The sequence below is a fragment of the Electrophorus electricus genome, chromosome 15 (genome assembly GCF_013358815.1).
Source record: "Electrophorus electricus isolate fEleEle1 chromosome 15, fEleEle1.pri, whole genome shotgun sequence".
In the NCBI taxonomy this organism is placed as follows: Eukaryota; Metazoa; Chordata; class Actinopteri; order Gymnotiformes; family Gymnotidae; genus Electrophorus; species Electrophorus electricus.
In genome coordinates this window covers 11405345-11419369 of record NC_049549.1, presented here as the reverse complement: position 1 = coordinate 11419369, position 14025 = coordinate 11405345, and the positions used below count along the sequence as shown (strand labels likewise).

Sequence of the window (14025 nt, the reverse complement as noted above, 5' to 3'; positions counted from 1 at the left end):
AATAGTCTGTCTAGTAAGTGTATATACAGTCTCTGCGCTTTCTCGCTCTCTCTCTTTTATTAGCCAGTCTCCTTCCAAATGAAAACCTTTCATCCTGCTGAACACCATCAAAACCCCAATCCACATGAGTCAAGAAGTGGTATGGGAAGGGTAGACTCAGGGTCTGATCACACGGCCATTGAGTTCTTTATATAACCACTTGCCAATGTATACTCAAGCACATATTCTTGCATAACATATGTTATCTACACCAATATCTTAGAGCGCAAGGTCAATGTTTGGCAGCCTCCAAAACAGTATTAAAGAGTAAGCATTTTTCACTGAAGGATTGCAATAAACCCATCTAGCACACGTCTCCTGTGTCTTCACTAGGAACAGTGAAAATACTATACCACACCTTCAAACCCTCAGGCCTCTGGTAGAAGGCCCAAACATGAGGAAAAATTGATATGATTACATAATTGCCACATGTGAATGTTAGCTGTACATTCATGCTGAGAATCTCCCCTTCTACCACATGTCCAAAGTTGCACTATTAGATTCACACCTGGTGACCGGGGAAGCCACTGAAGTACATTGAGCTCATTGTCATGCTCATGAAAGCAGTTTAAAATGACTTGTGCTGTGTGGCATGACATCAAGCTAGAAGTAGCCAATATAATAATGCATGTTGTGGTTATAAGGGGAAGCACAAGGCCAGCAATAATACTAAAATTGTCTGTGGCATTCAAATGAGGTTTGATTGGTATCAAGAGGTCTATTGTGTGCAAAGAATATATTCCCACACCATTGCATTGCCACAACTAGCCTGAACTGATGAAACAGGTCTGGGCTATAGACTTGTGGAATCATATTTTGTAAATTGCTTATATTATTGAACAGTAATTGATATTATGCATATTGTGATGAAATCCTTACATTATAACTGCTAAATATTAGTAGATGGGTTGAAGCATGAGATTGAAAATTGCTAGAGGACATACGTTAAAAAAAAACTACAGGTTGCACACTGTATTGAATTAACTACACTGAGGCCAGACATGGTGTTGTACTCTGAAAGTAAATGGACAGTTTATTATATAAAGTTAACAATTCCATTTTAGGATGCAATGGATGAAGCTTTTGAAAGTACGCAGGCTTGGTGCCCAAGGCTGGAGAACATGGGTGGCAGTGGATTTTATGGCTTATGTGTGCTAGTGACATATGGAACTGGTGGCACTGGGTATGTGTGAACAGTGTCACTAATAGCCAATTAAATTGAATTTCTTTGTCCTATGTAAACCAATCAACAGGGACAACACCTTGGATGAATATGTGCTTTGCTATAAATTGGTGAAGATCTGAAACAATGGTGCAAGTAAGATCAGTCTCCATGTCCATGAGAACACAAACACTGATCTGATGAATGAGTGAGTGTATATTAAAGAAGAGTTTTCACCAAGATTCATGTTGTTTATGCCATTCAAATATAAAATGAATATGCAGACTTCAGAATTAGTTAAAGAGAATAGCTGGTCCTGTCCTTTATTGCAGGTTAACATTATCAAGCACTATTGAGGGACCCTCCAGAATGTCCGACACTCACACAAAGAACCCACATCTTTATACATTGGTCAGAAGTGATTATGTATTCACCCCACCTTTTTATTTACTAGTGTTCGCATTTGCCACCATTACATACAAATCACACATTAGTCAACATATGCAAACTGATATTCAACACCCACACCAGTTGGAACCCATTACCACCACATTCCAAGAGAAGACTTCTCTTAACCTTGCCCTAAAGAAGACTGTTTTATATACCGTCCTGTGCCTGGTGGAGAGGTCACATATATAGAATACAAATAAACACACGCGTTCGTTTTGTAAATGTTTTTTCGTAATCTGAAGTTTGTAAATGTAGTTAATTTACGGGTTTCTGTGGACTTCTAAATGCCTCAATTGCAGGTGTAAACAATGAAAGACTAATTGTTAAAACTATTTGAATGTTAGATCGTCTTTCACAGGTCAGATAGGTGGCGCAGCTTTCTGAAAGCGTTGGTGGTATAGTGGTTAGCATAGCTGCCTTCCAAGCAGTTGACCCGGGTTCGATTCCCGGCCAACGCATACATTTTGATCTTATTTCACTATTTATTAAAATTACATTGGTTGTAAACTCTCGTATTATGTTTGAGCAGAATAACACCCCCCATCAATTTCTGAGTGTTCGTCACAGATCTGTGAATGTATATAAAATGTAGATATTTGAAAATACCACTTTCGTTTCACAACAATGCACTGAGAAACTGCATCAATGCTAACTTGACATTAAAAGCGAGTATACAGTGAAAATCGACAGTGCAATAAACTTGGGATTTAGTACAAAGCTTTTCCAGTACTTCAAAGGTATTTTTCCTGTAAAACAAAGCTATTTTCAGCAAAGCAAGAGATATAAACAGTGTTTGACTACTTAGCAGCTGTATTTCTCATGGCAAAGATGCTTAATATAACCTACTTCATACTTAGGAATGTTTTTACGGTAATTGCTTGATTTGATTTGCTAGGTCAGCACCCCAGAGCTCGGCGTCAACGCCGCTGGGCTTGGTAAATGTAATAATGTAAACAATTCAAATCAGTGAATCCCCTTCAGTGCATACTGTAGTGAGATTGACCTTGTATTGTGACCACTCCCACTGTCTCTTCACATTTGGTGTCACATGAAAATGTGCCTCTTCAACACTAGACAGTTTTTCTAATTAGACCTGACTGAAAGGGCTTCATAGTTAGGAAGGAACATTTGAATATAAAATACAGGTGACTATTCATATTATAAATTGTTTAAGTAGTAGTACTGAAATACCAAGTCACAAAGCTCTACCTTTTCTCTCTGAATGGTCCCTCTATCAGATGTTTTGTCAGAGGAGCCATTCACTGTTTGTTCCCTGAGGAGGAACTATCCGACTGACCAACAATATCCCAACATAGTTGATGCGGTTGAGAAACACACCCCCTTCTCTTTTTCATAAAGCTCACATGGTTTGATCTGTTCTTAAACAACATCTCCAGCATTTAACTGACACTTATATTCAAAGTGATTTACAATTATGACTGAATACAGCTTGAGCAATTAAGGGTTAAGGGCCTTGCTCAGTAATTTATCATATGTCCTTTGTAGACAGCATTCCTTCATCTGTCATCAAACATGAGTGACACCATCCCAGTACTAGGAAAAATTCAGGTACCAGTCCTGTATAAAGAAAAAGAGTAGTCACTACATCTAATAGTAGTGGAAGAGAACAAATTACCAAATTACCACCATTACCAGGTCAAAATAGACTGCCTGACTTGAAGCTTGAGTCAGAATAAGATATTCAGCCTTGAATGTCAGTCCAGGGCTTTCTCTCAAAGCTGTATATTTTCCCACCAGGGGTTATTTGAGGAAGAAAGCTTTGTGAAAACCAAAATTTCTCTCAATCTCAACTTTTGGCCACGATTGTAGTGCATTTTTTCCGTGACTGTATTTCCAAACGCTGAGTACTGCTCGAAACGTTAGTAGAAAGCTAGATTTGTCACTTGCGTATTAGCTGTTGCTACTGGTTTTCGCGTCAGAATAGCATCAAACAACAACATATAAAATACCGAAGTAGACATCTTTATTTAGATTAATTAATTTAGTTTAATTGTGTGTTATTTTCAGTTGATTTCATAACTCTGCCGTTTTTATTAAAAAAACGAATTTTAATGTGAAAAGTGCAGACCCGGTATCCTTGGTAACCAAGTGTGTTGTGTATTTCTCTTCACCTTTTGGCGTTACGAGGCTATAGCAAGGTAGATAGCTAGCGGTTAGCATTGCAAAATACGGGAGTATAAAATTCAGTTCGTGGTTAAGAATTTGTAACTTTTTACACATCTCACTTGAATGTTAGTTTTATTTATTGTGTTTAGTTGACGTTATTGTTTTGGCCGTGAAGAAGTTTTAAAGGATAACGCTAGCGGTTAACTAACGGTAGCTGATGGCTCAATTTGCTGCGCTTTGCTAGCCAACTAGGTAAATTGGTGGATTAGTGGTTGATTGTAAAACCTAAACTAAGTAAGTCTAGGTAAAAATAAAACCAAGTGTTTGTTTTGTGGATATTTTCGTAGTATGGAATTGCAAGGGGTTCCGGTGGACTTCTCTTTTAAATATATCAGCACAATGAGAGGTGTGTAACTAAGATAAATTATGATTTTTGCTATGTGTAGAACTGTCTGAGCACAGAGGCCTCATCAGAAGACTTGCCCTTAATTTCCTTTAAAAGGCTGAGCCCGGATTTGGATGCTGAGGGAGTGGGCGCGGAGCTTCTAGATATAGGCGTTGGTGGTATAGTGGTTAGCATAGCTGCCTTCCAAGCAGTTGACCCGGGTTCGATTCCCGGCCAACGCAAAAACTTTTGAACATAGAAAATCCTTCTGAAAAAAAATAACACGCTCTTAAAAAAAACTCTAATTTTGCGTTTAAGCAGACAATAATATCGCAGGCTCAACCCTTTGGAGGTCTTATCTGTGGCCAGTCTGAACCCATTGGGTGGTCCCCTGTCATTCGCAAACATACATCATACTTCCTAACTCATACTTAGGAAGTTTTTTTTACAGTAATGATCATTGACATACTACTAGATCTGCAGCATATAAACACACTGCAGAGCACTGTTGTTCATGTGCATATGAGTCAACTAAATGAACCCCTATGTGCTTCAAAGGACACTGATGTGTTGTGACCACTCGCACTGTCAGATGTTTTGTCAGAGGAGCCGAATCCAAGCATGCGTCCATTGAGGAAGAACTCAAAGGGGAAGTTCAGCAGCAGAGCTCTCCGATTGAACAACAACATAATCACAGAGCTGACAGGGCTGACAGACATACTCTCTGCTGTTTTTGTGGAGCCCACATGCCTCGCCTGGCTTGACCTCTCCTTCAACGACATCTCTCACATCCATCCGGTATGCACAACTAACACTATGCTGTTTAGTGTGGGAATTCTGGGCTCAATTCTTAGGGCTTTAATTTTCTTAGTTTTTAGTTTGGTTTGGTTCCAGATTCTTCACCCCCCTGGATCAGGTAATTAACAACTTGGGAACTTGGTCAGATCCTGTAGATCAGGAACTGAGGCAAACGTTACTGGATAGACTGTTGAGAACCTCTGTTAAATATTTGTTGTAGGTGTCATATTTGATTATTGGGAGATAATAATGTTCTGTCTGCCATATTCATCAGTTCCTCTCTCCCTCAGCCCATCCTTCTCTATGAAATTCTCTCTCACTCACTCTTTCTTTCTCTCTCTCTATCTTGCTCTTTCCCCCTTCCCCACCCAGGTCCTCACAGAGCTTGTAGAGCTGCGGATGTTGAATCTCCATGGCAACAGTATATGTAACCTCTCTGAGGTTGACAAGCTGAGAACATTGCCGCTCTTGCGCACCATCACGTTGCATGGTAACACCATAGAGAAAGAGCGTGGCTACAGGTACCAGAATTAGGACCCAGTTCTTGTAGAGTTCAGGGCAGTGGGTCCAGTTCACATCTCTGTGAATCGATCTATGGCCTGCACCTTCTGCCACCATACAGCTGATGCTGTGACTTGCTAGATGGGTGGAAGTACACAGTATAATTTTGCCCAGGGGCAATTCTAGATGGCTTCTTGTACTTGGTCACACAAAGAATAAAAGAAGGCACAGCCCTACCCCTTTTCTTATTAGTCAGTCGTAGTGACAGAATTGGGTAGATGCTTTTTTTGTCAAATTATTTACTTTTTGTTTTAATAATAGTATTAATTCTTGCACATGTGCATGTGACATAATCTGAAACCTAAATTTATAGATCTAGTATGTGATTTATTTAAATTTTAAATACTTGTCTATATCCCTTTTTACCGCTAGCTCTGTATAGAGAACAGAGAAACTGAAACAAACTCTGACTTGTTAGCTAGTCAAGCTTTTGTAAGATGCTTGTACATTATGGGAAATGTAGTGCCGTTATTGCGTTTAAGTGGTGCTAATGATTGTGTTGTGTAGTTCTGCCCAGCAATCCAGGTTAAATAAGAATGTTTTATGGCTTTCTTATTGTCTTTTTCCTCTATAATTATAGTAGGGCATGGCACCATTTTACTGGAGCATGTACCCCAAGTAAATTGTCTAGTGATGCCCTGGTTCTGCTGGCATTTTGCTTTCTTCCATCCAGCCTGAAATGGAAGCAGTGAATGTGAGCAATTGGCAGTTTTATGAGTGTTAAAGCAGGGTTCTCTAGGCTTTTCAAGCTATTTAAGAGAATTAAACTGTCATTGGGTGGCTTTTATAGATGTAATGTCTTCTAGAATGTACAACAGATAATTTTCCAAAGTCTTCTTAAAGGCCATAGTTCTGCCCAGTCCTGCATGCATGTACACTTTACACTAGTAAAGTCCTCAGTCCTCTCATTAATTAAACTTCCCTTTTAATAAATTTCTGAAGAGTATTATATTGTGTGGTGAGCAATACAATTACTTGTATTTTTTGTGTTATCAGGGGATATGTGATCTCTACTCTTCCTCACCTGAAGATGATGGATTTTAATGCCATCACCAAGCAGGAGAGAGTCATGGCCTCCATCTGGCACAAAGGCAGAAAGAGTTGTGAATCTTCCATCCACAGCACAGAAGGCTGAGGCGTTGCCATGGAAACAGCATCTTTGTGATTGGCTGCCATGTAGCTGCTTTTTAAGTATCATGTGGAGTAAATATCAACGTGTGCACATGGTCTGCTTTTGGCTTTTCAGTCTCACTTTGAAGTCATCTAACTGATTGAATTTAACCTGAACGCAATTCATATTCTCCGACCAAAACCTTTCACAATTATAATATTCAACAGTGTAAATACTGTACTTTTGCAAAAACTGACCTTATGTAGAATTTTTCAGCTCTAATTTACCTCAATGACTAATTATCAAGCAATCTGAGATTTGACTTGTGCTGGAGCAAGAGAAAAATAAAAATTGTGCCATGACAAAAAATATGTTTTACCCATGCAATTCCGTGACACTAGAAGTTTTTTGGATGTGGACTAGTATTCTGATTAGACTAATGAGTGTCAATCTATTTAATAAATAAATTGAATTAATGAACAAATGGATAAATTAATGAATGTAAGTTTGATTCAATATGAAGTGTAAGATTAATGGGAAACATTTCTTTGTTGATTGAAAATGGTGTAAATAGAATTAGGGTCAATCTCTTGAGTTTTTTTTTTCACTGTAAATCTCTTTTGAGTGGGAAAAAAACTCAATATGAAGTGGTTTCCTCCATGGTTTCCATCAGTCGTCAGTTTCATACTTCCACACAAATGTTTGAATGGACCCACATTAGCAGAGAGAAAAATCAAACTGTTGAAATAGCAAACGATCACATACGAAGTTTTGACAACCGGTCAGCCCAACCGTACGAGGATCACCTGAATACCACAGCAGTTGGCTAGATTAAGGGTGTATTCATGCCTGTTCCCTTGTAAGGTCCATACAAGAAAATTATGCATTATCACATTTTAGTCCTGGTTTGCTTAGTGTTCACTCTCGAACCAAAATAAGTTTAAAACAAAGTACATATGATGCTACGCACATATGATACAGTCTATGGGCTTAATGCACTTATCGGGGTTGTGTGTACCTGATGGTATTTTTATCACCAGAAAACAGCAAGAGGTAGTAAAATGGATAAAGAAGTCAACACAGCTCCAGAAATTCCTTTGCTGCACATAAAAAAGAAGGTAGGCTGCAAAACTAATAGAAAGCATTCGTTTTCAGTGCACTCTGTTCTGTCGTTTAGTGTCGCATCTTGTGACATCGTGTCCTGTATTGTTTATACGGTAAACAAACAGCACCAGAATTCGTTCAGAAACAGACCAAAACCCACCTGCTCTGCTCATACATATAATTGCTCAGCTATACCAAGAACGCAGTTACATTGATGTTTCGTTTTATTTGGTTCAGAAATTTTAGACAGCTGTTTTATAATCTAACAAGGAGAATCTAGTACACGTTTATACTTGGAATAACTGCGCGCTAACTGCTTAACCAAACGTAATTTAGATTCGCCATATTGCCGGGAGTCCCGGAAGTGGTCATATTGTTGCGTTGTGCCCCTAGAAAGGTGTCATGTGATAGTTCTTATGCTATCCGCTAAGAGGTGCAAGATAGAAAGAAGAAACAGCAGTTTCGAAGCCTTGGTTATAACTTAAAAAGGCTTCAGTTTCCTTATACGCAGGTTTAACTGGGGAGAAGCTGGATATTGATCGAGACCAAGCTACTTGGTAAAGAGCGGAGAACTCCGCACGGATATAATGGGTTGCTGTTACAGCAGCGAGACCGAGTCGTCGCACGGGGTAACTTGACTATTGCTAGCTAACTACTCCAAACGCGGGAATTAAGCAGTTTTGCTTCTAAAAGCAGTGAAATAGGAAACCGTTTACCGCAACGGATGGACGGAGTTGTACAGTATGATGTTTTTTTTGTACATTGCGGGCTAGGTAGTTCAGAAATGGGGTCACAAGGGCCTGGATAAGTGCAGCAACGGGATATTGTGTAAACTTGAGCTTGTGACAAGCAACATTTAGCTATGTTCCAGCTAGCTAACGTTAACTACCTAACCTAGGTAATTTACTCAGTGTTTGGTAGTTAACCTACACAAGTTGTTTCACTGTATAAATGCAATGCACTAGCGCTAGTGCGTCCAATGTCAAGGCTCTGCTATGCGCTTGTAAATGACTATGTAGCCGTGTAGAATATTAGATAATCTGCGCAAAATGTTCATATAGATTTTAACACATTGTGTTGATTATGTCGGAGTTATCGAGCGCCATAGTACTCGATATTATCTTATTTGTAAGTGTTTAGCTGTCATGAAATGAAATCATTGCAACGCTAAACAGTGTCATATGATCTCATCCAAGCCACGCTCTAGGGATAGCTGGAATGACAACCTTCTGGTTTGTCTGAATAAAGGGACGGAAACCATTGGTTTTATTTATTTATTTATTGCTTTGCGTTAACAAGGAATACTTCGAATGTTTTGAAGAGCCAAAATGTCCTCTTCAAGAGGGAGTGTTTTTTAATTCCTTTCTGGTATCTTGCGTTCCGAATCAGCGCATGCCTGGAAAATAGCTGAGGTCCCGTGGAAAGAAAACGACATTTCCCTTTTGCAATTATAATTGCAAACCTTGACCTTTCGAATGAGTGCAGGCCCACCTCTCCTACTGCTCTCTTCACCCTATCAAAGCCATTGGCTGCACACATTACAGCTTCACCCTGCTGTAGGTTCGCCACTCTGACCACTAGGTCCAAACGCAGCAGCAATCAAGAGCCGAAACTTGCCTCCTTCGCATATTTAGGCAATGTTTTGTAAAATGCATGAAAGGCATGCACAAGCAGCTGTTCTGTATAAAAGGGAAAATGCTTTAAATTTTACAATGACATTTACCAAATACCACATCCTTCCTATGTAAATCTGTCCAAATAAATATGTTCAGTGCATCCAATCAAGGAAACCCTAAAAACTGTGGCTTGCTGTGGATAATGTAGCCTGTTTTGCTCATTACTGAAAAGCAGTTTAAATTTGGGCATTGTTTTCTACATTGACCTGTGGTACTTGTCATCTTGATAGGATGGAGATGAACATAAGCCACTGATTACACATCCAAACCCAGAAAGCAAACCCCTGAACGGGACGGAGCGTAGTCCAGCCAGCCTGTCGTCTGCCCGCACCGATGAGCAGGCACTTCTCTCCTCCATTCTCATCAAGACAGCAATGTGCGACTCCCTATTCACCATACTGTACTGTAGCCACACAACTCTTATCAGCTGCTGTAGTGTAATTATTAAAATGGCTAACGTTCTGTATTCTCTCATACTACCAGCACCAACTTATTTACATTGCTCATTTATATTTACATCAAAGATATTTACATTACCATTTGCAATTACTGTCTCATGAACAGGAACATCATAGATGTATCGGCTGCGGACTCGCAAGGGATGGAGCAGCATGAATACATGGACAAGGCTAGACAGTACAGGTATGTGCAGAGAGGAATGAGACCCACTATAACAGTACATCTGTATGTGTTAATATGCAGGGACTTGCAAATTGATGTCAGTGAATGTCTGTGAGCACATATAATTGTGCTTGTGTTGATGTAAATGTAAGCCATCTGCGAATGTCTTGTCTGTTTACAATCTGCTATGTGGGCATGTAGAGTGTTTCAACCTGAAATAGGTTTTATTAAGCATTGAAATGCCTAATAAATGGTACTCTGTGTGTGTCAGCACTAAACTGGCTGTGCTGAGTACTACTCTGTGTCAGAAGAAGCCAGCCCCTCTGCCCACCCTGACCAGCCAGCCTCACCAAGTGCTTGCTAGTGACCTGGTGCCATATGCAGATGTCCAGCAGGTACCGCCCATGCACACAGCCCTCAAATCTAAAGATAGGCATTCACTTCATATCAAATCTATATATAAAACTGACTTACTACTCCTATGACCTAACTGGCATAATGTAGAAAAGAACCTGTAAGGTACACCCATTCATCTTAAGATTGCTTTATTGGCATGACTGTATTTAGTATAAAAATCATATAGTATCAAAACAGAATGCTGATATCCTCTCCCTTTGATGTACACACACTCTGAGCCCTTGCACTCACAGATCATGTACATGAATGCACTTAGGATTGCTGAGTGTTGTTGTTTTGCTGTCTTCCAGGTGTGTAAGATCGCTGCCTATGCTTACAGTGCAATCTCCCAAATCAAGGTGGATGTTAAAGAAGAATTAGTGGTGCAGTTTGCTATTCCCTGACTTGCACCCCCAACTCACCGGCCCAGCCCAGCTCTTCTCTCTCTGTTCCCACTTAATAATTCTTCAGCTAACTAAGCATGCAAAGGATGATCCTGCCTCTACTTTCTCTAATTAGACACACTGTTTCTCACTAGACTGTCTTGGGCCCCACCCCTGGGGCCTCTGACCTGCACAGCTTTGTGTGTGAAGACTAACACACCTTGACTGTCTGGAGTCTCATTCAGTGTCTGAGTGGGTTTCCAGTGGCTCTGACTCGTAGCAACAAAAGTGGAATGCCCGCTAGCCACCCTCTAAGTCTTGATCCTCTTTCCTAATAGGATCCCAATAAACTCATCGTGTTTTGTCTGTGTGTAAACGCACTGACGTTTGTAGTTGGTGGTGTTTTGATTTATGATAGATGCCTTTCTTCTCGCCCCTCCTGCACGGTGGGGGGGTGGGGGTGGGGGTTGTTTGGCTAATTGGCATAGTGGCCCGAACTGATATACCATGTTTTAGTGTATCTTTTTTTCTGGTGTGTTTCAGCTGGTTGATAGACTGAGCAAATATAGTCTCTACATCTGCTTGATTCCACATTTTCCACCGATATTGGGTGTCTAGTGTTCAGTTTACATGTAAGATATGTCTACATATGGAACACAGGCTATGGGTGGTGTGTACATGAGTGAGCAAGCTTGCATGTGTGCATGTGTTAGTTTTGTTGTTTTACACCCTACTGATCTTTACAAATCCAGCTCAGACATCTGTCTTAGTGCAGAACTCTCTAACCTCATCCGGATCCATATACAGACCTATTCACACGTGGGCCCTGGTTCATATTTTTTTGACATTCTTTTTCATGTAGTAAACCCCACAATGTGTGATTTTTAAAGCAACACACAGATTGCTGCCTATCTAATTCTCCTATTAAAGGTCCTGCAAAGTCAGATTTATTCGTTCAAAATCTGTTTACTGATCATTTAAAATCAGTTATAAACACTAAATGGGAGTCTTCAAGTCTCACTAGAGATGAGTAGTTTTTATATAGTCTGTATATTGTATGCTTCCATTTATCAATTTTGCTATTGTATTGGTCAAATCTAGAAAATGGTGGTCATTGAGGCACAGACCTTTGATCAAATTGTTTGTATTCTCCAATAGCAAACTTTGAATGTGAAGGTAAAAGTATGTGAGTTATCTTTCTTGTAGGACCTTTAATGATTGTGTGCAGCACGTTGTCCTAAGGCCTGTGTTGAATCTATAGCATTGGAGTGGCCATAAAATGTTCTAGGTTTCCACAGTGGCTTGAAGTCTGTTGCGGGCTAATCTTACCCTGTTGTCAATCTACCTTCATTCAAATGTCAGCTCCTTCCGAGAACCTGTCCTTCAACATTAACTAAGACATATCAGGGCGAGACTAGGTCTTAATATTCATTATTCATTAGTCCTAGCTTAGAATTGTAAGAACTTGGGACCGTGATTCTGCTTTTGTTACCGTGAATCTTGAAGGTTTTCGGTCTTTGAACCTTGAAATGGAACTTTGCCAATGTTCACAACAAATAAGAAATTCTGGAAATTCATATTGTGCTTAAACTTATTTTTATTTTATTTACCGAATGTCAGAGGTGTAGGGCTGTGAGAGTTTGGGAGTTTTGTACAGAGAGATTCGGGGGGGGGGGGTTGGGTTGGGTAGGATTGGGGCAAAACTGTAAATGATCTTTTTATTGATGCCTTTAACATGCAGACTGCGTGTCTTTTGGGAAGAGGCTCTTTCAAAGAGCAGATGTGTGTGTGTGTGTGTGTTTGTGTGTGTGGTTTGTATCATCAATGGTTCAGAAGGAAGCAAAAAGGAATTAGGAGACCTTTGTAGTGCCCCCTGTGTGCTAAAGGTTTCAGACTGTAAGCTTTGAAACCAGTAGCTAAAATCACTAGTTTTTACTAAAGCGTCAGCAGAACAGCAGCACATGTACTCTGCCTATTCAACTTTTAAGCAAACAAAAGGCCAAATCCAAAGCCTGATTTCCACATATTGATACTAAAATCTAAACTTCCAATGATCATGCCCCATCTGTGGGGGAATGTGCGGTAGAGAAAGAAAGGGAAAATGAAGCAAGTACATCAGCAATTGGTGTACTTTCTTTATGAGGTGTGACACAATCGGCATAAATAATTTTCAACTATTTATTTTTCTTTTAATGTATTTATGTAGGCTTATAAATATGATTCTGGTGAAAACTGGTTCTACCAGAGCATCAGGCACCTTCATTGGGTTATGAAAGGGATAAATGACGCTGTAAAAAAACGTTTGTTTTTTGAAAAGCATTTTCTTTTTGCTTTTCGCAGTGTGCTAATAGTATTGTTTTGTTTTCCTTGTTCTCTACCTAAATGTGTACTACTACCTGGATTACAATGTTAATTTCCTAGGCTAGAACCAAAAAGTTTGATTAAAATATGCTGATAATACCTGGTGTGTCTTTCTGTTGTTTTTGTTTGTATTTTTTCCTTGACTGATTTAATTAAATGATGCATTAATGACTCAAATGTACCAAGAAGTGTTTGAAGAGTGTCTTCTTTGGCTAAGTGGAAACATGTAGAGCACGTATGCTGACATCTTGAGCACAACAGAATGACCAAGCCACATTATCCTGTACTTTTTTCCAACAGTTATTTGAATTACTAAGGGATGCTGTTATACATGTTTAGAGATTATTAAAAGCAGATTTCAGATTTACATTTATCAGCTTCTATTTTGCACAAAGCTTCTAAATATATTTGTCAATATTTGTATTTGATGGGGGAGCAGTCACCTAGCAAGCATGGACTCGGAACGGATCTTTTAGGCCATTGAACCATAATTTTTCTACTCAATCATTTATGTAAAATTAATCAGTGATTTGTAGACCACTTCGCGACCTGCTTTGAAGAAAAAGGATTTCAGTATGCAGTGATATGACTGATGCTCTTGTGTGACTATCCCAGTATACCATACCAAATTCGAGGATATCGGACAGTGAGTGGGACTAATCCCCCCCCCCCCCCCCCCCCAAAAAAAAAGCCATGGAGGGAGTCATGGTTAAAAAGAGCAAGAGAAGCTCACATTCATCAGTCTGTAACCTAAAATCACTTGTATAGCAGTATGTGCAAAAGCTAGTATGTTTGCTCTACTGCCTGTGCATTGAGGCATTCAGTGTGAATTTGTGGGTGTAATCAGTTTG

General features: G+C 39.6%; 2 protein-coding genes and 2 non-coding genes across 7 annotated transcripts; all 4 read left to right on the top strand.

The window, feature by feature from the left end:
- Positions 1-2037: 2037 nt before the first annotated feature.
- Positions 2038-2109, top strand: trnag-ucc. The gene has a single exon. It is a non-coding gene; the product is annotated as a tRNA-Gly (tRNA).
- A 1677-nt stretch (positions 2110-3786) lies between these two features.
- On the top strand, positions 3787-6744 carry lrrc51 (leucine rich repeat containing 51). 4 transcript variants are annotated; one of them, XM_027012163.2, is made up of 5 exons: positions 3787-3810; positions 4126-4184; positions 4756-4961; positions 5334-5482; positions 6519-6744. In XM_027012163.2, exons 2-5 carry the CDS (start codon positions 4127-4129, stop codon positions 6655-6657), a joined length of 552 nt encoding a protein of 183 aa, XP_026867964.2. In that variant the 5' UTR covers positions 3787-3810; position 4126; the 3' UTR covers positions 6658-6744. The 4 variants fall into 4 exon arrangements, with proteins under 4 accessions (XP_026867964.2, XP_026867966.2, XP_026867967.2 ...); XM_027012165.2 differs by having other exon boundaries at positions 3791-3810; positions 4722-4961; XM_027012164.2 differs by lacking the exon at positions 3787-3810 and adding an exon at positions 3817-4030.
- trnag-ucc lies at positions 4334-4405 on the top strand. Its single transcript has one exon. It is a non-coding gene; the product is annotated as a tRNA-Gly (tRNA).
- Positions 6745-8118: 1374 nt separating the features above from the next.
- Positions 8119-13274, top strand: lamtor1 (late endosomal/lysosomal adaptor, MAPK and MTOR activator 1). The gene is made up of 5 exons (XM_027012172.2): positions 8119-8366; positions 9644-9789; positions 9978-10055; positions 10306-10429; positions 10742-13274. The coding sequence occupies exons 1-5, from the start codon at positions 8325-8327 to the stop codon at positions 10832-10834; spliced, it is 483 nt and encodes a 160-aa protein (XP_026867973.1). The 5' UTR covers positions 8119-8324; the 3' UTR covers positions 10835-13274.
- Positions 13275-14025: the final 751 nt, after the last annotated feature.

Coding starts and splice junctions, on each gene's coding strand:
- lamtor1 (XM_027012172.2), top strand. CDS start 8,325: ATGGGTTGCTGTTACAGCAGCGAGACCGAGTCGTCGCACGGG. Junction 8,367..9,643: donor AGACCGAGTCGTCGCACGGG/GTAACTTGACTA, acceptor TCATCTTGATAG/GATGGAGATGAACATAAGCC. Junction 10,430..10,741: donor CATATGCAGATGTCCAGCAG/GTACCGCCCATG, acceptor GCTGTCTTCCAG/GTGTGTAAGATCGCTGCCTA.
- lrrc51 (XM_027012163.2), top strand. CDS start 4,127: ATGGAATTGCAAGGGGTTCCGGTGGACTTCTCTTTTAAATATATCAGC. Junction 4,185..4,755: donor ATATATCAGCACAATGAGAG/GTGTGTAACTAA, acceptor TCGCACTGTCAG/ATGTTTTGTCAGAGGAGCCG. Junction 5,483..6,518: donor GAGAAAGAGCGTGGCTACAG/GTACCAGAATTA, acceptor TTGTGTTATCAG/GGGATATGTGATCTCTACTC.